The sequence below is a fragment of the Dermacentor variabilis genome, chromosome 7, assembly GCF_050947875.1.
Source record: "Dermacentor variabilis isolate Ectoservices chromosome 7, ASM5094787v1, whole genome shotgun sequence".
Classification (NCBI taxonomy): Eukaryota; Metazoa; Arthropoda; class Arachnida; order Ixodida; family Ixodidae; genus Dermacentor; species Dermacentor variabilis.
This window is the reverse complement of record NC_134574.1, coordinates 28045976-28070035: the sequence shown is the minus strand read 5'-3', so window position 1 is coordinate 28070035 and position 24060 is coordinate 28045976. Positions and strand designations below refer to the sequence as shown.

At 44.9% G+C, this 24060-nt stretch overlaps 1 protein-coding gene and 1 long non-coding RNA gene across 3 annotated transcripts in view; one reads left to right on the top strand and one right to left on the bottom strand.

The window, feature by feature from the left end:
* LOC142587386 (uncharacterized) overlaps positions 1-24060 on the top strand; it is a 224466-nt gene that overhangs the window by 111097 nt on the left and 89309 nt on the right. The window contains exon 4 of the long non-coding RNA XR_012829510.1: positions 3638-3671. This is a non-coding gene — a long non-coding RNA (uncharacterized LOC142587386). The remainder of the gene's footprint in view (positions 1-3637; positions 3672-24060) is intronic.
* Positions 5201-24060, bottom strand: part of LOC142587385 (uncharacterized) — a 498611-nt gene continuing 479751 nt past the window's right edge. The window contains exons 6-7 of one of the 2 annotated variants that reach the window (XM_075698346.1): positions 17899-17982; positions 5201-5614 (exon numbers count right to left, since the gene is read on the bottom strand). In XM_075698346.1, the coding sequence (XP_075554461.1) occupies positions 5433-5614; positions 17899-17982 (266 nt within the window). In that variant the 3' untranslated portion in view covers positions 5201-5432. The remainder of the gene's footprint in view (positions 5615-17898; positions 17983-24060) is intronic. The other variant, XM_075698349.1, reaches the window with a different exon arrangement.

The window sequence follows — 24060 nt, the reverse complement described above, 5'->3', positions numbered from 1 at the left end:
CAACGTTGTCCCTGGGGCATTTAACCGAGCATTGTCTTCGCACCCGCTTCAAAACAACCTACTTGTCACAAAAAAACTTCTCACAAGTCCGGACCAGCTACCTTCTTGTTGTTGTTGTTCCCTCAACGCTGTGTCCAGAAGTACTGCAAGCCCTGCATGACGATCCGACCGCTGAGCACCTTGGATTCTCCCGGACGCTATCCAGGATAAAAGAAGGGTATTACTGGCCATGTCTGATTGGCGACGTTGCCAGTTACGCCACGTTATGTCCGAGACTTTCAGCGGCGCAAGACACCACCGACAAGGCCCGCGGGATTACCACCGCCAACCGAGCGTCCTTGTCGACCATTTCAGCAGATCGTGGTGGGTTTGTTGGCACCCTCTCCGACGTCAACAACCGCAAATAACTGGATCGTCATGGCAATAGAGTACGTCACCAACTTCGCGGAAGCAAAAACCCTGCCGAAAGGTAGGTCAGTCGAAGTGGGTAAATTCTTCGTCTAGAACATCCTGCTGTAACATCACGTTTAAGAGTTCCTCATCACCGACAGAGGAACGGCCTTTACAGCGGAGCTCACCCCCAAGCGATCTTTCAGTACAGTCAGACAAGACACAGGAGGACAACTGCCTACCACCAAGAGACGAATGGTCTTATGGTGCGCCTGAATAAGTCCCTCGCCGACATGCTAGCAAAGTACGTCGACGTCGAACACAAGATCTGGGATGCCATTCTGCCGTACGTAACCTTCGCTTACAAGACGGCGGTGTAATTAACAACAGAGATCACCCGGTTCAAGCTGGTTTAAGGCCGGAACCCAACGACGACTCTCGACGCTATGCTGCCGCACGTGACGAAGAGAATATTGACGTCGTCACCAACCTCCAGCGCGGAAGAAGCCCGACAGCTCGCCCGCCTACGGATCAAGAACCAGCAGCGTACCGGTGGCCGACACCACAACCGCCGACGATGCTACGTCAAGTGCCAGCCCGGTGACCGTGGTTGGTTATGGACCCCGATACACCGACGAGGACTCAGTGAGAAACTATTGCGACGCTATTTCGGACGCTACAAGATCATCCGGAGTATAGGCGAACTGGACTATAAGGTCGTGCCAGACGGCATTTCGCATCCACACCGGTGCCGCCCACTATACGAAGTCGTCTAGGTGGTGCGTCTTAAGCCATTTTACGCACGCTGACGAAGTTGCTTACTTTGTCGTTTCTTTTCTACGCGTGTTTTTGTTTATTTCGTTTGTTTGCACCATCGGGCCGATGCTTCTTAAGCGGGGTTATTGACAAGTGTACCTGTTTATCTATATTGGGCGACAAGGTTTGTCGCCTAACAACTTTTAGGGCACAGCAGAGGACGCGCCTGTGCGTATAGGAAGTTTGTGGAATGTTATTGATGTTATAGATTGTTATCGAATGTTATCCGCTGTCTGTCGCCGCACGTTGTGTGATCTTATGGCATGTATGCGCGACGCGAATAGTATCGAACTTTGTGGAATACACGCGGATCCCAGGAATTACTCTGGTACAATCGATGACTGATGTATAAAAGCCGACGCGCTTGGCCTGCTCATCACATTTTGACAATCGCCGACTCTGTTCGCCGCTGTCGCCCTTCTCTAAGTGTAGCCTGTTCTTGTGGGTACAGGTTCACCCAATAAATGTTAGTTTCGCCTTCCGCAGCATTGCTACTGTGTTCTATGTACATCACTACAACGTGCCAATATCATTTTTGTTCGCCTTAAAATAAAATATTAGGCGCGGCTTGTTTGCAGGTTTTTGCAGGTGCAGTGTTGTTTCTTGAAATTTCGCATTTTTTAGAATTTATGTGCGAAAAATTTAAGCTAATTAGGAATTCCCTTTCTGAAATTGCATTTAACTTTCTTTTAAGTTCAACATAACTCATTAATATCGGTCGAGTGGTTGTCAGAAGAAAGGATTGCTAATTTCTCCTGTAGGATCTAAAGCGTCCCGTTATGTTCGATTTCGAATTATATTGTTGCTGAGGTAACAAGCGAGACGGGATCGCATATAGTGTATGGCGGCCGCACATTGATGGGGGCGAAATGCAAAAACACCCGTGTACTTCGATTCAGGTGTGCGTTAAGAGCCACTGGTGGTGGATATTTTCCGGAGTCCCACACTACGGCGTGCCTCAAAATGAGGTCGTCGTTTTGGCACGTGAAACATAGTTATTTAGTTTATTTTTAATATGCAGAATGTACAGTAACATAGAGAGAAAGAGAGAAGTGCTTCTTGTGGGGAAGGAGGAAAGGATAACACTATCTTCTGCAACCAGTGCGGGATGACGGCTCAGGGCCAGCAGGGTGGGGGAGATGGGATTAAAAGAGAGGGAGGGTAGGGGGAGAAATGTAGGGGGTCGTCGTAGCAGCATCAGAGCATCAGCGCTGGGAGGGCCCAGCGGGTTCGAACAGAGGAGTAGGCTGGCGGCAGACCGTATAGGAGGTGGCCCAGCCGAAGCCGAGTGGTGGCGGATCAGGAAGCCTGAGGTTGTGGGGTGGCCGTTGGGCCATCCGCCTTTGTATTAATTTCCTATAGTCTCGCCGAGAGCCCCGACGAGACGAGGTACTCGACGACACTTAGGAAGACTGGTAGCTGATTGCGACAGGGGAAGAAGATATCTTCCTGTCGTGAACATGGGAGCCCCAGGCGGTGGAACTCCTGCAGAAGTCGGCCGCGGTGCTGCAGGTGAGCAGGGCAGACCTGCAGGAGGTGCTCCAGAGTCTCTGGTTCATCACGGGAGGCACAGGCTGGCGAGGTGGCTTTCCCAAGGCGGTGCCGGCGGGCTGCCGACCAGTAGTAGCCAACCCGCAGTGGCAGCAGCAACGAGGCATCCGTTCCTGGGAGGCCGTGCTGTTGAAGAGGCCGTGGAGGCAGTCCAAGGGATACCCGATCGTCCGGGTGGAAGGCGATAATGCGCCGGCGCAGCCTCTGTCTCGAGAAGTCTGCGGCCGTTACAGCAGGGCTGAGGGGGACGCTTGAGTGGCGGGCACTTTTTGCAAGAGTGTCCGCCTCTTCAGTGCCCGGGATCCCCACGTGTACCGGTAGCCAATGCTGGGATAGTGAGCATCCTGCGTCCTGAAGGGCAGTAACATACAGTAATTGGCAAAGACAAGTCTACAGCAGGCAAGTCACTGAGGCTTTTTCTTCTTCACTCCCGTGAAGCCCGTGTTCATCTCCCTCTGCGTTATGCAGAGCTCTGCAACATATTTCCACCCGGCGTTTTGGCGCCGTTGCCTGTTTTTTGGCAGAAAAGGATTGCTAGCGCTTTAGGCGGTGTTGTGCCACACTGCGTGCCTTCATGGAGACAACGGGCGCTCCACCCGCCGCCCTCTCTCTTTCTTCGGAAGTGGTTGCCCTTGGTGACAACCTGCGAGGTTGCAGGAAGCTGCCGAGCCCCTTCCGTGGGTCGAACTGAGTAGTCCGCGGGCAAAGAGCCCCCTTTCTATGGCCTGAAATAAAGCGTGAACACCGACGAGCATATGGAGCTTCTTTTCTTTAGTCTTGCATGAACTCCTACTACTCCGCGGCAGCATTCCCTGTCTTCCCTATAATTTAAACTTGGTTTCGAATTATTTGACGTTAGTGCTATTTACTTATGTATCAGCCTGCCAGAATTTGGTGCCGCATGCAGAATGCAGGTAATTATACTATATATGCTATTCTTTTCTTTTCTTCATCACCGAACACAAGCTTTCTGTCCCCATATATCTAACTTAGCAGCTCCACGAATTCCTCATTGTACCATTGTGCTTGAGAACATCCTACAGCAATACGTGTTCCATGCTGTCACAGGTTTTCTTATTATCTAGGAATGCTATTCATAAATGTATTTTTGAGCTGTTGAAATCACTATGCAGGGGTAGTATATGAGTGTTATTTTGTAGAGGTCTGTCTAGCCGGAACCAATTTTGTAGTTCCCCTTATACCTATTTTCTACCGACTTTACATCTGCAATTTTGTGTCTTGCATTCCGTTACAGTAGCCGGTCTGTACGGGCCAGTCTTATCCTCATCACATTTGCCTTTACAGATGAGGTTCATCTTGCTTACACACCACCCGATCGGGATGTTGTTTGTTTTAGGCACATCCTCTATGAGAATTACAAGCTGTATGATTAGCTCTATTAGAATTTCATCTAGCCCGGTATATTCGATTCTGCTTTTTTTGTTATAAAACATCTCAACGTAAAATTCAGCTCACCCAACTTTCTCTGCTGCATGATGTAGTTGAGTCTGATCAACGCTTTCTTCTATGTCGTAGTAATCACTAAGAATGTCTTTCATGCACCGGATTGCGTCGCCTGCTTTGCACATATTAGCGCTTCATTTCCTTATAGCCCCTTGCGAATTTTGAGTTGGCGCTTGTATACTTTTACATAAGTTCTAGAATGGGATGGGTGCTCGTCTGTTCCTTTCGGCAATGTTACGAACCCAGCTTTAACGTTTAATGTTTTTGTTACACGAGTTTACACAGCACCCATGTATTTTATCGGTACTTTTTCGATCTACAGAGTGTCTGTTCTACATGTAATCCTGTTTGGCGCCTTCTTTATGATCCCTAGACGTCTACTTACGGCCGTTTATACCTTGCTTTATTTGCTTGTTCCACCACTCACGTGGCTTTTTCTTTCAACACCAACATTCATAGCTGTACGTGACTTAACTCTTGTTCACTAACGTCGACATGTTCATTGTGTTGCGAGACTGCTGTAGGAAGCACCTCAATTTTCTACATTTATGCGACCTCTGCTATTTGATTTTCATTTTATTTTAGTTCTGCACTGCTATTCGTGTTTGTAGGAACATGTAGGTAATTGTAGAATTGAATTCCTCATAGGGGACACTACTAAAAATTTTTATTTGCTCAAGTTGTGTTTGTCTGCAGAATCGCCCCAGTTTTTATTTGTTCATCCGCATTATGCACGTCTGCCGCAGTTTACCCACCCATCTTACGTGGGGTCGTCTAAGGCTTTCGTAGAAATGTTTGCAGCCTCGTATTTAGTGTCTCCAATTCATTTGCGTCCGTGTCTGTGAGAAGCAAACATTTCTAAGTTATACACGTCTGTGAGCTCTCTCCGCTGTACACAATATTGAGTTCGGCATGCAGAAGTCGACAGTCAGCGCCGCTATTTAGTCAACAGCAGCTCAGTTTTTTAATAATCAGCATAATCTAAAGTGCGCCGGTTTTTCAACTTACGTGTCCCAACATGAAGGGACTTTTTTTGTCGAATCAATTGCTTTTGTGCATGGTCAATAGTATGTAGGAACAGACGAATTTATTTTATAAGCTATACCAGATACTTAAAGGAATTACTATAATTAGGTACCGTAAACGACATTAAAGAGTTGATAAGTCTCTGACACCTATTATTCCTTGCTATTCGGGTGCTGTAAAAGCCCCTAGTGACCGGTATGTGGGGCAGCTTGACGCCAACTGTTGTAGAGATCGCAATATTTCTTCTCAGTTTTGTAGGCGTTGTAGGCTCGCGGTGCGCACAAAGCCAGCTGTGCAAATTTGCAGCGCCTGGGAGGATCTTCCACTGAGGACTCGAGTACCCATAGGGTACAGTCACGTGCCATGCCTGTAAGCAGAAGGACGGGGTAAAAGTTATTAGGTAAGGGTTGGCGAAATCAGAATTTCTATTACTAACTCATTGCGAGCTGCATACTGATGGACGTAATTCATACGAGCGTGCAGTTTTAGTTAGTATATCATTATTCTGCCATATATCCTTGGCCTGATATGCTGTATGTCAGTAGTGTACCTGAAATGGTAAGGTCAATTAAAACTGCTTTGGATGTGTGATATCTGCTAATTTGTCGCGCTGGTGTGCCCCAACACTGGGTTATAGACTTCTAAGCCAACACGAATATATCTATATATGCCTGACCATTCATAGGCTCTAACTACAGTCACGAACGTCCCAAATATAAATACATGCTTGGTCATGCTTGAAGACTTGTGCCGTAGTTGCGAATGCTCCTGCTCTTAATTTCCTTTGTTCTACCTTAAGCCTAACACTTTCTGTACAGCATACGCACCCTCGATTTGATACTTCTGTTACAGAAACAAGGTACCATAGGTCGATGTAATAGATATGATGGAAATACCTTGCTTTGTGATGTTGCGTTTACATCAGACTAGACATGGGGGGGGCATGACATATATGCACACATAACATGAATGTAATAATTACATTCAGTGCTCTACATATTGCTCATAACTTGTGTGACAAGACATTAAAGCTTTGATATGCACGGGGCTACCGTCGTCGTTTCCTTGCCAAAATTTAAATGAATGAACGTGCACGATTCACCTGGCATGGATGACGTGACATGAAAGTCATCACGTGAATGACATGCGTGGAATAGATTTACGTGTATTCCATGAATGAAATAGGTTGCATGAGATGAATGGCACGACAAGCATGCGCATCTACGTGGTTCATCTATGACATCACATGCTTGTCATGGGATGCATGTCGTGGAGTAAATACTATGATTGACCTAATGTCATCATGATAGTTTCTTTACCTTGATATATATCAGGGTATGAATGAGCTACATGCATGACATGATATATCATGACAGGCATGACAGGGCATGTATGCGCACGTTATGTCATGACATCATTGACGCCACATGCTCGTCATTGCACATATATTATTGCATGAATGCTATCAATAACATGACGCGGTCGTGGTATTGTAACTCGATATATATATATATATATATACATACATGTCCTGATATGAATGAAATGGGATGGATGCAAAATCTGGGATGAATGATCAGACGTACGTGTACTATATGACGCATATATGGTTAGTAGACTCGTGAAGCGGCCCTGCCGCCGCTTTTTTTTCCCAACACCTTAATCTACACTCAAAGATGGGAAATAAAATTGACCTTGAAATGTCATTTCACGAATGTAATGCCTTTTATTACCTAATTACCATGAACTGCACAATAAGTCATGTCCATCATGACATTACATTTTTGTGAAGTCATACATGTATTTCTCGTCACGCATATACTGATACCTATACTAAGATAAACGATCGCGATACCCTCAACTGAGGTAATTTATGTGAGTCGTCAGAAGCACATGATGACAGGCATGTCACTCATGTGATGCGTGTCATAAAGTTTCATTCGTGTCAACTATAACCTGCTACATAACTTGTTCAAATGGAGCTGATAAAAGCGACAATTTATTGATATGGATGGCATGACATGCTTGTCGATATCAATGTCATAAATGACGTGCGATGGAAACAATGTATTCAATAACATAGCACATACTTATTTAACTTTTATATTCTGTATATGCGTTTTATAGCACGCATGCATGACGTGAATAACATGTGGTGATATGCATTCCATAACATTGATTAGCACGAACGTCGTAAGTGCTTATCATGGCATATCTGTTAATCAAGCCATGACTTCATTCCCATGAATGTCATGACCCTCATGAAAAGAATGCCATTCATACACATATTGCGTACATGATGAAGGCATAATTATCATCGCAAGAATTTATGCCGTCCCATTGGGGAAAGCTGCCTAATGACCTTGGCCGATGGCTCGAGTTCGTGATGTCATGATAGTCACTGGAGCTCCGTAATCCAACACTCGCCTCTGATTCTTCCTTGCTACATGCGCTGATCTGGGAGAGGCCTTTGACCTGCAATGGGCGTAGCCAGGATGCTGCTGATCATGATGATGACATGCACTGGAGTTAGGTCGCACGCGTAAGTAGATCCCATTAAAACACCCGGTGGATGTTTCATTCGTTTAAATAGCGATTAGAAAACAACTTTCGCACAAGCGCTGGTTTGCAAACGCCAGACAGCATGGCGCCGCTCTTCGTTCCTCACGAAGCTCGTAGCTGACTTTCGCAGCCCCTCTCGTCTTACCAGGCCACTTAATGAAACGTCGAGGCCGGCTCTCTCCTAGTGCAGTTACTGCACGAGCATGACAACGCTGCATTGAATTCCACTACGGAAAGCGTCACCACGGCTCCGCCAAAGTGAGCAGTGCACCACGCCTGTCGACCAAATTGCTATAAAAAGTACTCTGGGTTCATGTTGCGCTACACTTTCGCCGTCAAGTAAGCGCCAAGTCATAGGCGGTGGCGTCAACTATGAACATGTAATTATTACGTTTCATACCCATCTGGCACCTTCATGCCACTCGTTTACTTGAATTTGTCCTTAGATATTATTCGATCGTGGTTAACCTCGTCATTGTGCTGCTGCGATTGTTCCACACATACTCTCGCGTTCATTCTATTTACCTATACTCGCGCCACACAAACACACATACTTGATTTAAACAAACAAATTGATCAACGTGGCCGCGCTTTGCGGAACCATAAGCACTGCTACATGCAAGCTGCCTGCAACATGCTGCCTACAAAGAGCGCTCGATTGTATGATAGGTTGAATATTGGGGTTTTATGGCACAAAGGCCAGCTTTGGCCAAAGAGCGCCAAACACATGACCCAATAAATAAAAATGCTTCATAAAATCGAAGTGGTAACATGGCTATAAAATGAGCTAAAAGTAGCCACCTTGTAAACGCATTAAATATATATGTACCTCAATGTGGCAATGCTAAGTGACGTGTGCTTCGACCATAAAATATAAGTTGTGAAGAGATAATGAGATAAAAATCGTAAGAGCGTCCAAGCAGCACTAATGCCTCACCCAGGTCCTCGAGCGCAACAAAAGAAAATCACGCGCTCTAAACAGTACATCGTGTATAGCATTTAGTATACCAACAATGTCTAAAAAAATCTAAAATTAATTTACTGTAAAAGAGCGCATCGTTGCCTGGAAACATTGCGTGATGTAGTGGAACTAGTCAACGGGGTGGTAAATGAAAGTGCTTTTTCGTGCGCGACTCTATAACCCAACATTTCAGCTGCACGTGCAGAGCAATCAACGCCTTTCCACATTTACCACAGGTACGTGGCTACCAACCGGTCAGCAATTGCGAATGTGTGACCATACGTGGGGCCGATTCTAAGACGACAGATGGTGACCTCTGTTCGGTGCATTTTTTACGTAGGTGGCGAATTCCGTCAGCCAGGTTTAATGACGCGCAGTTTCTTACACATTTTCATGTACCAGAGGTATTGCCGCTTGCTCCTAAGTTTTTTTCCGCGAGAAAGTTTCCAGGCTTATGGCAGGGACGGCTAGAGAGACGTTTGTGGCTTTTGTAACTATTCATGCGGTGGTCGCATCTGGAAGCATAATGCCCTCTATACCTCTATGCCCAGGTATCCGGCATGTCGTAATATGCTGGTTAGACATACACATTGTACGCAGAAGTGAATAAAGTTTAATTAGTTGCACGATTTTTAGGTTCCTTAGCATTCGTAATTTTACGACAGATAAGTAGACAGTGAATGTACCAACTTTTGCATCTTTGTTTTATAGATGTCCTTCACAACCGACAATACTGCATACACCCCAGCCACGCAGGTACCCATTTACGGATTCCGAACATCTGATTCAGAGAAGCATCAGCCAAGTGCTGCATAATCCACACCGGCGTGTAAAATGCCCGTATAGCGTAAGTCTAAAATACGCCTGTGTAATATTTCCTTCAAGAATATTTCTTGAATATTCGCTAAAGTTCGATGAAATGGATTCGGATATGATCCTCTAGAGCGTGTTTTTAACGTCTACAAATAATGTATCGAGTTTGATGATCAATATTTCACATGGCGTTTGCTATAGGCCCCCTCATAGTACTCCAGAGTTACCTTTCAAGCTAATAACATCTTAAGTGAAATAACGACCAAACACCCCAGCACGCATGTAATTTTATTTGGATACGTTAATTTTCCTAATATCGATTGGTCAAGCCGACCTGCACCAACAGCTACATCAAGCGAATCGAACTAGTTGCTTGAGGTATGCCTCAACTTTAAATTATCTCAAGTGCTCACAGAACCAACCCGTCTCGCCGATAACTGCCAAAATATTCTAGACCTTGTCATAACAAGTAATCCTGAGGGCGTGTCATCCATCGCGTATTTTCCCGAAATCAGTGACCATAGAGTCATTCATGTGGACTTCGTAAATAAACTCGTTTTGAAGCCGATTGTTAAAAAGACTGATCGGTTGTATGAAAAGGGCAATTATGAAGCAATTAATCATTAATCTTACCCCTGTTTTGCAAGTGGCTTTCCTTGTCATACCAACGGTAAAAATTGACTCATATTCAAAGACAAACTAAACAATCTAGTTGGCAAATACGTTCCCCAAATTAGCTTTCACTTTAATTCAGCCCAACCCTTGTTCAATAAAGCACTGAAGCAATTAGAAAACAAGAAAAAGCGTCTCTTCCGCGCAGCTAAGTCCCGTAACACCCCTGACGCATGGAATAAATACAAAGCCGCTGAAACTGCCTATCTCGAAGCCATACATCACGCCAAACGCTCATTCTTTTATTCTGATGTGCCGAACATGCTTAAGAACGACCCTAAAAAATTCTGGCAAGTCTTTAGCCCACAGGACACGCGAACTACTACCCTATCAAATGAATCAGGTGATTTGCTAACCGACGCTGAATGTGAATGTACTTGTTTAACACAACATTTGCGTCTGTTTTTGCACAAGAAAGTGAAATGTCATTTTCTATTCCCCATGCGACCTTTCAATGTACCATGCCACCAATTACATTTTCTTCATCCGGCATTTCATCCCTCATAGACAATATCAAACTTTCATCGGCTGCTGGTGTAGACGACATTACGTCTAAATTTCTAAAAAAATATAAACATATTTGTGCTGCATATCTCTGTCTTCTATTTTCACAGTTAGTTTCAACAAGCGTGCTGCCTCGAGATTGGAAGCACGGAAAGGCCGTTCCAGTTCACAAAAGGGGCAACAAAGACTCCCCATTAAATTATCGCCCCAACTCATTAAGCAGTGTACCCTGCAAAATCCTTGGGCATATTATCTACACACATATCATGGACTTTCTTGATGCCACCCATTTTTTTTAAATCCTGCGCAGCATTGCTTCAGGAAAGGCTTTTCCTGCGAAACGCAGCTAGCTGTGTTCGTTCACGACCTGCATGTATACCTTGACTCTAACTTCCAGACTGACGCCATCTTCCTAGATTTCGCCAAAGCTTTTGACAAAGTTCCTCATGAGCGTCTACTACAAGAACTTGCCGCATTACATCTTAATACCAATATCTAGCATGGATTATAGAATTCCTAAGTAACCGTTCAGAATCAGTCTTTGTCAACAATCAAGCATCTAACTCTACCCCTGTAACCTCAGGCGTACCCCAATGGCCCGTCCTTGGTCGACTACTATTTTTAATTTACATAAATGACCTACCAATGAATGTATCTTCTAATATCCGTATGTTTGCAGATGATTGTGTAACTTATCGTAAAATTAACAGCGTTTCTGATAGCACATCCCTTCAAAACGACCTGCGAAGTGTACAGGAATGGTTTAATCTTTGGCTAATGGAACTAAACCCTAGCGAATGTAAGACTGTCTCCTTCCACCGCCGCAGAAATCCACTTGCTTTCTCGTACCAAATTGCTGACATGAACCTTGAATTAGTTCCTTCCTACAAATATCTCGAAGTAACCCTTTGTAGTGAGTTTACATCGGAAACGCACATTATGAACATCATTTCATCTGCTAACAAAACACTCGGGTTTCTTAAAACGCCATTTGCTTCACGCCCCCGAAAATGTAAAATTACTAGCCTATCAGCCTCTCGTAAGGGGGAAATTAGAATATGCATCCATCATTTGGAACCCTCATCAAGTATATCTCATCAATCAACTGGAATCACTTCAAAATCGAGCTGTAAGATTTACTCATTCTAAGTAATCCTATGACATCAGTATATCGACTCTAAACACAGAATCCGGCTTATCATTGCTTGCATCTCGCCGCCGCATTGCTAGTCTTTGTCTTTTTCACAAGTTCTTTTACCGCTCACCTGGCAAAGCACCATACACTCGCCCCCGGCACGCATATCCAGCCGCACCGGTCACCCGTAACAAGTCCCACGCCCACGTACACCTACTGTCACTTTTTCTTCTTCACTCTTTTTTCGTGCAGCAGCAGACTGGAACGACCTTTCCAACGAAATCACAGTCACAACCTGTCCTAGCACATATTTAAACACCATAACAAATGATTTTACCCTGTAATAAAAATATGGCCCTCAATTTTTCATGTATGTATATACCCACCCCTTATGTAATAGCCCTTCAATGGGGCCTTTAAGGACATAAAATGAAATGAAATGAACATTGACGAATTATATAGTATCAACGAAAGGCTAACAGTAGTGGTAATATACTGAATAAGAGGTATACATTAAAGGTAGTACAAACCTACGCTCCAAAGTCCAGTTACGTACATGAGGAAGTATACCAGTTTTATGAAGATGTTGAATTAGCGATGAGAAAAGTGCAAACGCGGTATACGGTTGTAATGGGTGACTTCTATGCAAAAGTGGGGAAAAAACAGGCGGGTGAACAGGAAACTGGCAACTACGGTGTCAATTCTAGAAACACTAGAGGAGAGATGCTGGTAGGATTCCAGAAAGGAATAAACTGAGAATAATGAACACCTTTTTCAAGAAACGCAGCAGCAGAAAGTGGACCTCGAAAAGCCCTAATGGTGAAACAAAAAATGAAAATTATATCAAACTTCCTGCCGATCCCAGCATAGTGAAGGATGTAGAACTTATAGGTAGGATAAAGTGCAGTGATCATAGGTTAGTGAGGGCCAGTATTCACCTCAATTTGAACTGAGAAAGAGTAAAATTGGTCAAGAAATGCAGGGCCACTTAGAGGCAGTAATGGTGAAAGCGGACGAATTTAGGCTGGTACTTGCAGGTTAGGTTAGGTTAGGTTAGGTAACGAACGAAACTGTAACGAGGCTGGCTTCAGAGGCAGCAATTGAAGTGGGAGGCAAAGCACCAAGGCAATAAGTAGGCAAGCTCTCCCAAGTAGCAAAGGGCCTAATAAATAAACGACAAAGGTTGAAAGTGTTCAACTCGAGAGATAAGATAGAATTCGCGGAACTGTCAAAACTTATCAACAAAGCGAAAGTTAGCGATATTAGAAAGAAGAGGGAAAAAAGACTGAAGAAGCCGTAAAAAATGGACGCAGCCTGAAATCAGTGAGACGGAAGCTTGGCAAGGGACAAACCAAGATGTATGCACTGAAAGATAAACAGAGTATTATCATCGGCAATATCGAAGGTATAATAAATGCTATGCAAGAATTCTATACTGACCTCTACAGTACCCAGATGACTCAGGATAATATATTCGCAACGATAATGAACTGTACACAGAAACTCGTCCTATAACTAGAGATGAGGTCAGAAGGGCCTTGCAAGGCATGAAACGGGGAAAAGCGGCAGCAGAGGATGGAATAACAGTCGATTTAATCAAAGACCAAGAAGACATAATGCAAGGAAAACTGGCGGTTGTCTATATGAAGTGTCTCTCGACTACAAAGGTCCCAGAAAACTGCAACAATGCAAACTATACTAATCCACAAAAAAGGGTGACGTTACAGAACTGAAAAATATTAGGCCCATTAGCTTACTCGAAGCATTATATAAAATATTTACCAAAACAATAACCAATAAAATAAATGTAACATTGGACTTTAGTGAAGCAAGGGAGCAGGCTGGCTGTAGGAAAGCATAATCTACAGTGGATCACATCCATGTCAATATTCACGTTATCGAGAAATCTGCAGAGTACAAAAAGCCTATCTGTATGGCTTTCGTAGATTACGAAAAAGCATTTGATTCAGTAGAGACATTAGCAATCATAGAGGCCTTGCATAATCATGAAGTACAGACGGCCTACGTAAATACCGTGGAAAATATCTACAAATTCCACAGCCACCCTAATTCTACACACAAGAAAAGCAGGAAGATACCTATAAGAAAGGGGTCACACAAGGAGACACAATTTATCCAATGCGATTCACTGCGTGCTTGGATGAAGTGTTCAAGCGATTAAACTGGGAAGGTTTACAAGTAAGGATCGACGGCAAATACCTCAGAAAGATTCAGTTTACCGATGACATTGTTCTATTCAGAAACACTGCGTACGAGTTACAACAAATGATTGATGACCTTAACAGGGAGAGTGTAAGAGTGGGGCTGAAGATTAATAGGCATAAGACAACGATAATGATAAATAACTCGGCTTGGGAACAAGAGATTGGAAATCAGCTTCTAGAATCTTTGTAGGAGTACGTTTGCCTAGGTCAACTAATCACAGGGAACTCTGACCATGAGAAGGAATTTCACAGAAGAATAAAAGTGGGTTGGGTCGCATACAGCTGATATCGTGAACTCCTGACTGGGAGCTTACCGCATTCATTCAAAAGGAAAGTACAAACTCAGTGCATTTTACCGGAGCTGAGATATGGCGCAGAGACTTAGAGACTGACAAAGGAGCTTGAGAACAAGTTAAGGCACCACGCAAAGAGCGATGGAACGAAGAATGCTCGTCATAACTTTAAGAGGCAGAAAAAGAGCGTTCTGGATCAAAGAGCAAACGGGTATAGACGATATGCTAATACACATTATGAGAAAAAATGGCGCTGGGCAGGTCATCTAATGCGCAGATTAGATAACTGTTGGACCATAACGGTGACAGAATGGGTACCTAAAGAAGGGAAACGTAGTAGAGTACGGCAGAACACTAGGTGGTGCGATGAAATTACGAAATTTGTGGGTGCTATTTGGAATCGGTTGGCGCAGGACAGAGGTAATTGGAAATCGCAGGGAGAGGCCTTTGTCCTGCAGTGGGCATAAATATGCTGCTGAGGATGATGTTGTTTTTAGGAATTTGTTAAGGTAGAATATGTGTGGGATGAAACTTATCTTTCACTGTAGTATGATGCCTTAAAATTGCGTTGTGTGGGAACAGGTATACCGTCTGTGTAGTTCTGCATTTGGGCCCTGCAAACGAGCTTTCTTGTGGAAAAGGCAAAGGAGCTTTTTAAGGGGAATATGCCTATAGTCATTTTCTGCTGCCCATTTACACACACTTTGTTTAAGCCATGCAGAACATGTGACTCACAGATTGCAAGATTACATGACATGAATCCTAAGTGTACGTCATTTACGTATGCCGAATAAAACATACTCCGCGATATAGATGCACCGAACAAGTTCATTTTTACGATAGAACGGCTCCAGCTTAATAGCGAACTTGCGCAGCCTACTTTCTTGAACCAATGACCTGATTCTAGCAGGAAATGTACGGTAAGGTAAGTGACGATGATGATTAGTGGGGCTTATTAGTGCAAGGGAGAGATGTGGCCAGAGGGCGCTGATTCAATGATAATGATTTGTCAATGGTAAATGAACTGCGAATGAATGAGGTTTATCGAAACACGGTTGGATGGATTCCTAAGAACATTCGCGGAAAAGTGCGCAAAATGTATAAGTAATTATTATACAGGAAACCAGTAAGCTATCGCAGGAGACGAAATATCTGATCAAGAAACGCCAATGTATGAAAGCCTCTAACCCTACAGCTAGAATAGAACTGGCAGAACTTTCTAAGTTAATCAACAAGCGTAAGACAGCGGACATCAGAAACTATAATATGGATAGAATTGAACAGGCTCTCAGGAACCGAGGAAGCCAAAAAGCAGTGAAGAAGAAAATAGGAATAGGCAAGAATCAGATGAGTGCGTTAAGAGACAAAGCCGGCAATATCGTTACTAATAAGGACAAGATAGTTGAAGTGGTTGAGGAGTTCTATAGAGATTTATACAGTACCAGTGGCACCCACGACGATAGTGGAAGAGAGAATAGCCTAGAGGAATTCGAAATCCCACAGGTAACGCCAGAAGAAGTAAAGAAAGCCTTAGGAGCTATGCAAAGGGGGAAGGCAGCTGGGGAGGATCAGGTAACAGCAGATTTGTTGAAGGATGGTGGTCAGATTGTTCTAGAGAAACTGGCCACCCTGTATACGCAATGCCTCATAACCTCGAGCGTACCGGAATCTTGGAAGGACGCTAACATAATCCTAATCCATAAGAAAGGGGACGCCAAAGACTTGAAAAATTATAGACCGATCAGCTTACTGTCCGTTGCCTACAAAGTATTTACTAAGGTAATCGCAAATAGAATAAGGAACACCTTAGACTTCTGTCAACCAAAGGAACAGGCAGGATTGCGTAAAGGCTACTCAACAATAGACAATATTCACACTGTCAATCAAGTGATAGAGAAATGTGCAGAATATAACCAACCCTTATATATAGCTTTCATTGATTACGAGAAATCGTTTGATTCAGTCGAAACCTCAGCAGTCATGGAGGCATTACGGAATCAGGGTGTATATGAGCCATATTTAAAGATACTGGAAGATATCTATAGCGGCTCCACAGCCACCGTAGTCCTCCACAAAGAAAGCAACAAAGTCCCTATAAAGAAAGGCGTCAGACAGGGAGATACGATATCTCCAATGCTATTCACAGCATGTTTACAGGAGGTATTCAGAGGCCTGGAGTAGGAAGAATTGGGGATAAAAGTTGATGGAGAATACCTTAGCAACTTGCGATTCGCTGATGATATTGCCTTGCTTAGTAACTCAGGAGACCAATTGCAATGCATGCTCACTGACCTGGAGAGGCAAAGCAGAAGGGTGGGTCTGAAAATTAATCTGCAGAAAACTAAAGTAGTGTTTAACAGTCTCGGAAGAGAACAGCAGTTTACGATAGGTAACGAAGCACTGGAAGTGGTAAGGGAATACATCTACTTAGGGCAGGTAGTGACCACGGATCCGGATCATGAGACTGAAATGACCAGAAGAATAAGAATGGGCTGGGGTGCGTTTGGCAGGCATTCTGAAATCATGGACAGCAGGTTGCCACTATCCCTCAAAAGGAAAGACTACAACAGCTGTGTGTTACCAGTACTCACATATGGGGCAGAAACCTGAAGGCTTACGAAAAGGGTTCTGTTACTTCTGTTATATAATGTTTTCCTGCTTACAAAATAATTTTAATAATAATATTTGGGGTTTTACGTGGCAAAACCACTTTCTGATTATGAGGCACGCCGTAGTGGAGGACTCCGGAAATTTTGACCACCTGGGGTTCTTTAACGTGCACCTAAATCTAAGCACACGGGTGTTTTCGCATTTCGCCCCCATCGAAATGCGGCCGCCGTGGCCGGGATTCGATCCCGCGACCTCGTGCTCAGCAGCCCAACACCATAGCCACTGAGCAACCACGGCGGGTCAAAATAATTTTGATGGAATCGACTTACGCATTTACTATATTGCAAATTGTTTACGGCCTGCTCAAGGCCTTTGTCTGAATTCTTGCTTTTTCTAGAAAACGAAGCCCTCGGCCTTAATTCCACCTGTTCGATACACGTGTCCTTGCCATGTACCTCACTGTAAATGACTTTTGTAAAAGGACAGTGCCCGTTAACTTACCAGGCTTTCTCAGCATTCCTTTTTCCGTCATCCCTATGTATAATACTGTCAGCAGTCCGCTTCGCATCCGCCTTAATGCCATGACTCATCCTTTCCATTCTAATGATCCATTTATCTATTGCCCAGCATACTTTCTGTAACCAGTATTGATCTTCGCTTTGGATAAAAATGTGGACTACCTATTTAAACAATGCTAAAGAAAGCAGCTATTGTCTTCTACAGGAGGTGTTTCCTTTGCGGCCCATTGTTAAGCTTTTTAGGTGTCTTTATCCTCCTTCGAAATTTCGCCTCTGTAAAGCTGTTACCTGATAAGAATGTCGCCTCCGTCATGGGAAGGACTTGAAATTTATAAAAGAGACCATGGGTCATACTTACCTTCTTCTTTCAATCCCAAAACTATACACTTGTTTGCCGCATATAAAACATCAATTCTGTTGACGCCTCTAACGTACAAGACACCTGTTTTGTCATTGGCAAAAAAAGGCAGTTCGAATGCAAATGGCTTTGAGTGGACGTATTGCAACATTATTTTTCTTGCTGCATAGCACTTTGTAAAATGTTTTTTTTATGTTTCTTGGGAAGAAAACTGTAGGTGCGCGTTCGCATTATCTAGGAGCCGATAGAGCACGAAATTTTAAGTAGAAATAGAATTAGCACTTTCAATTTGCCAGTTAAAATATAAAATGAGATCAATGGTACTGTTATGGAACGGTTCTGTTGATGCTTTTCATAAAAATGGCTTTAATAGTGTAACAATATTTCTGTATCGTTTAAGTGTATCGAAAGTTCTGATACTACTGCGTTCAAATTCGCCTATGCAGGCTTGCTGAATCTGCTATGTATCTAAATGATTCGTTGAAATTGAAAACCACAATAATTTTATTTTGGAAACAATAGCACAGAAAGTTAGGAGCAAAAATTTGAAGACGCCCCGTGAAAACTGACGACACATAAGAACGGTTCTAAATTATAATGGCATAGTAAACTACACGTGGCATTAAACTGAAATAAGACATCTGTGATAAAATCTGAATTTTACTTTGGCAAAATAAACTACATTCTCTATATGTCCTTATATTGGCTGGTTAGTACGTTCATCAAGGTATCGCTCGAGCATCACTATAGCTGTCACGTAAAACACATTCGTTTTATCGAACCATTGTCGCCTCTTGTCATTACGTGCATAGCGAGATAGCGCTGTTCTAATCAAGTCGGACGCACGTCATGAAAGGTGTTCCACATTTCTGAACTGATTAGAACTACAGAAAGCTGAGCCAGATCGTAAGGATTCATTATGCAAAAAAGGTGAGGCGTGCAGACAGGACACAAGAGAAGAGAAGTGGAAGTTGCGTTTGTGTTGTCCACTTCTCTTCTCTTGTGTCCTCTCTCTACGACTCACTTTTTTTGCATTTCGAACAGATTCAGCACCACTGATTGATTCTGCGTTTACTGTAGAGCACCATGTTTGCCGCCAATCCTAGTTCCATTACTAGGTGGTTGACTGAAGCGTCCCAATTTTTATTAAAAACCCGCTACCACTATAGGATACGAGTGACTTCATTAGCCTGATTATCGGCCCCAAGGACGTTTCGACGCTCTAAGTAAACCGCAGAATGGAAAGAACAAAATAGAGGGGAGTGGAACAATTTCATACGGACATTAACAAAAAATGTCGAGCAAAATTACTCTTTCCTTTAACGTTTAGCCGCTCGTATCTATACTGCACTTTAAGTGGCAACCAGCGTTGGCCAGGCTACATCAAGCTAGCCACGCAATCTCTGCACTATTTATTACACTTAACTCCAAACCATTACATATATAACTGTAGCATTTTATCTATTCAAAATTGTCAAGTAGTAGTGACAGTAAAGCAACCAAAAAACCGGTAATGACGAAACTAGCCTTTTATTGGGCGAAACTGTACCACCAAGAACAGGCTAGACTCGAGCAACGGCGATAGCGGCGAACACAGTCAGCGATCGTCGAAAATCTGATCTGCTGGGCAAGCGTGTCGTCTTTTAAACACAAGTCATCGAAGGTTGCAAAGTAATCGGTTGTGCCTGCAAGTCTTCTAGGAAGTTCTACGCAATTCGCATCACACATGCAATCAGATTACGCAAACTTCGATGACACCAGAACCATCGATAACATTCGAGAGACTGCCGATACATGCAGGCAAGTCCCGTGAGGAGCGACAAATTTCCTTAGACGATGAAAACCACTTACCCGAAAAAGATAAATGAGTACACGTGTCCATGCCCCCCTTTCAAGAAGAATAGTGCCGATTATGCAAGCATAACGGGAGAGCAGGAGAAAAACAACAATGAACCGAAGTCAAATGTAACAAAGTCCAAGAAAACGAAAGAGCAGTGTTCAGCAATGCCAAGTCCCAAGCTTCGTTAGCGCTGGTAGAACGGCTTAAGTCACACAGCATGAACTATTTTACGTCGTCAGCGGTGCCGCTGTGATAACGAAATGCCGTCTCGTATGTCTTTATACTCTAATGGGTCAATGCACCAGATCATCTTGTGGGGTCCGAAATAGCGGCGTAAAAGCTTCTAATTCCTCGTCAGCGTACCGGGTTCGAAACCCAGATGCGGTCGCCAGATTCTTATTCCACATATTGTCGTCGAAGATTGTAGTGACGGCTGATTCTTAATGCACAGGCGGGAGAGCTGTCACAATTATTCGACATGCGGGAGATAGGAAGAGACGTCTAGATTCTCTTCGTTCGTCCCGTGCGGCAGCATGGCGGCGAGGGTCTCGTCAGCTTCCTTCCGTACACTAGCTTGAACAGGGTAATTTGAGTTGTTTCTTGCACTCTGATGTTATAAGCGAAGGCTACGTATGGAAGAACAGCGTCCCATCTTTCGTGCATGATGTCGACGTACTATCGGGCAAAAAAGTAAACGTACCATGGCATAGGTGCCCGGAGCAGCTGCGGAGCCACAGCGGGGCACTGCTATCTAGCTCGGCGCGCTGACAGCTAGAGTGCGCCGAGTGCCGCCAGAGTTCGCCCTTTTTCTCACGCGGGGCCTCATCACGCTTGATAAATTTCTAGTGCACCGTTCGGTTGCTTTGCTGCTGATGATCGCGACGAAGGGGACCATGCATCGCCAGTAGTCCAGCATCTGGCGTTGTCGTGCAGTAGCGCGCGGCCACAGGGCATGAAACCGCGGCACTCAGAACAAAGACCCATTATGATTGTTGTTTTGCTTATGTTTCATTTTAGCGCATGTCGCCGGCCGTCCACCAAAGCTTGATTTTAGGCAACATCGCGCAAGTAACCACAACGGCGGCTACGGTGGTGCTAGCTCTTTCACATCGGCGCGATTAGTAAGAGAGTGGGAAGCGCTGCGCGGACGGTCCGAAGCTACATCTGTGGTGCTGTCGATGCCAAGTCGAGTAAGGCAAGTCATCGTGGTCGAGGGTAACTTTCCATTGCTCTGTGGAGCCCTTCAAGCCATTGAATGCTTCCATGAATAAATTTTCACGATTGGCTAGTTATTGCGATTTCTCTTTCCGATTATCTCTACCTGGAGGTACTTCTGTAAAGTTTCATAACGGCCTACGCATTGTAGTAGCTAATCAAAGTATATTCAGTGGCGTCCCTGATGTAAATATTAAACCCAATGATGGAGACACTGCCAAAAAGTAATCTCGAAAGCAAAACCGTGCCCTCGGTAACTTATCGGACCGGCGTGAAAGAGCACATTTCACCGTAGACGCCGTTACGCCCACTTACATGATGTCGCCTAAAATGAAGCAGCGGTGAACGCAGGCAACATGCAATTAAAGACAACGTGAATATAAGCAAAAGACCACTCAGAACGAATATTTGTCCCTTCTCAGTGCCGCGGTTTAATGCCTAGCTGCCGTCCGCTACCGTGCGATAGTACCATGTGCTAGACTACTAGCATTTCACGGTTCCCTTCGTCGCTACCATCAACACCAGAGACACGGAAACGCGCACTAGAAATTTATCGAGCGTGATGAGGCCCAGCGTGAGAGTGAGGGCGCAGTCTTGCGTCACTTGGGGCACTCTCCTTCTCAGCAAGCGGAGCGAGTTAGCAGCGCCCCGGTGTGGCCCCGCACCCGCTCCGTCCGCCTAAGCCGCGGTCCGTTTACTTTTGTGGCCGACAGTAGATAGCTAGCATGTCGGCGAGAGCCTTGTTCAGGCACCCCGGAAGATCATTTGTCTGCAGGTGGCAGGCAGTTGCCCTCCTTGCCCTTGTTTGGCTGTACTTCAATATGGGTTGGGTGAGCTCTACCGTAAAGGGCGTTCCACTGTCGGTGATGAAAACAGATGGGACACTATGTTGCAGCAGGATGTTCTTGAAAAAGAATTTCGCCACTTCGGCTGCGCTATCTTTCGGCAGAAATTTCGTTTCACCGAAGCAGGTGAGGTAGACCGTCGCCACGTCGATCCACCCGTTTTCGGATGTTGACGCCTCAAAGGTTACCAGAAAATCCATCTCGATCTGTTGTAATGGTAGGCAAGGAGGCTCGGTCGATTCTAGTAATCCCGCTGGCCTCGACGGTGGCGTCTGTAGTCGCTGAGAGTCTCGGGTTGTCTTGAGGTAATGGGCGACGTCGGCGGTCATGCGTGGCCAGAAATACCTTTCCTGTATCCTCTATAGCGTCCGGGAGAATCCGAGCTCCGCAGTGGTCCGATCATCATATAGGGCGTGCAGTACCTCGGGACACAATGTTCAGGGTACAACAAGAATGTAGTTGGTGCGTACAGGTGAGAAGTTCTTGATGAATAGGTAGTTTTGCAGCGGAAACGAAGACAATCCTCGCCCTAATACGTTAGGGAAAACGTCAGTGTCCCGTCCCAAATACTCGATGAGGCTTTTTAGCTACGGGTCTGCTCGTTGCTTTTGAGCGACGTCGTCCGCGCTTATTCTTCCAACGAAGGCGTCGTCATCCTCGTCACGTTGCGGCGGCGGGTCAATGGGGGCGCGTGATAGCCAATTCGCATCAGAGTATTTTTGTCCGGACTTGTAAATTAGAGTGTTGTCAGATTCTCGCACTGTCAGGCTGAACCACGCCAGTGGTCCTCACGGGCCTTTTAAACACGCTAGCCACAGGAATGACTGATTCTCGTTGACGACGTTGAGTGGCCTGTCATAGAGGTAGGGGTGGAATCTTGCTGTAGCCGAAATGATGGTGACGCATTTCTTTTCGGTCCTAGAATATATGCCTTCTGCTTTTGACAGCGACGTGTTAGCGTAAGCGATCCGCCGTACAAATCCGTCTTTCCTCTAGGCTAGGGCAGCACCGAGGCCTTCGTTACTTGCGTCAGTGTTTATATCTGTATTTGCGTTCTCGGCGAAGCGGGCAAGTACTGGTGGCAACTACTTGTGTCGTTCGAGTTCTTGAAATGCGTCTGCATACGGCGCTTGCCACTGCTGGATCTTTGCTAAGCTAACTGTAACCTGTGGGTGGGGGCGGACTCCTGATCCGCACCTAACAAATACAGCTGGGCCACTTGAAATCATGAAGGAGTGTGCCCATCATGTGTTCAAAAGCAGCTGGAGCATCACATAAAGCGAAAGGCGTGAATCAAATTTTTTAAAGGCGCTTTCCTCGCACTTCATGTCAACAGCAATCTGCCAGTAACCGGTACCAAGGTCAATGAAAGAGAAGTACTGCGCACCGCGGAAGCATTCGAGGTCGTTATCAACGCGTGGTGGGAGATAAACGTCTTTCTTGGTGATCTTCTTGAGGTGTCAGTAGTCCACGCAGCAGGGCCAGCTTGCGTTCTTTTTAATTAGAACGACAACGGACACCCTAGGATTGCATGAAGCTTCAACAATTCGTGAAGAGAGAATCTTTTCGACCTCCGTTTGAACGGCATGTCAGTCATGCAAGGACAGACGGTATCGTCGCCTGTGACTATGGTGTGCGTCACCGGTGTCAATACGGTGCGTCGTGAGAGAGCTCTGGCGGAAAGGGAGACCCAGGTCATTAATGTCACTGAACGCTGAGAGCTGCTGGCATAAGTGGTCGGCGTGGTGAGGAGAACGTTCGGGAGTGATTACGTTTGTGAACTGAGGAAGGACAGCCGGCAACGAAGATGGAGTCAACGGGAGATGACGTTATATAAGCAGACAAGACGGAAAATTATCTAACTCGCAAGGACTGCGTACCTAAGGCTATGCTTCGCGGTAGGACGTAGTCACCGATTCCGAAATTGACGAGATGAAGGCTAGCAGTTTTGTTGGTAGTAATGGCGACGTTGTGCGGAAGAGCAACGTGATGGGCAAGGAGCAGGGCTGGGTAAAGACAATTTTCAATTGTATTTTTTTTTCACGAGCACCGGTTTTTGTTGCTCCTTCTATTATCGCTTTGAGGGACAAATAGCCCACGACCACCAGCAAAACAGCGCCCACACACCTTACGCCCTCTCCCCTTCGGAAGAACCCCACCTATATATACATGGCGAGGAAATAGTATGTCGCCTTGAAGAAGACAATTCCACTTTTGAAACGTTGGCTCCTACTTTCACCTTGTTCTCGTTTTGCTCATTGT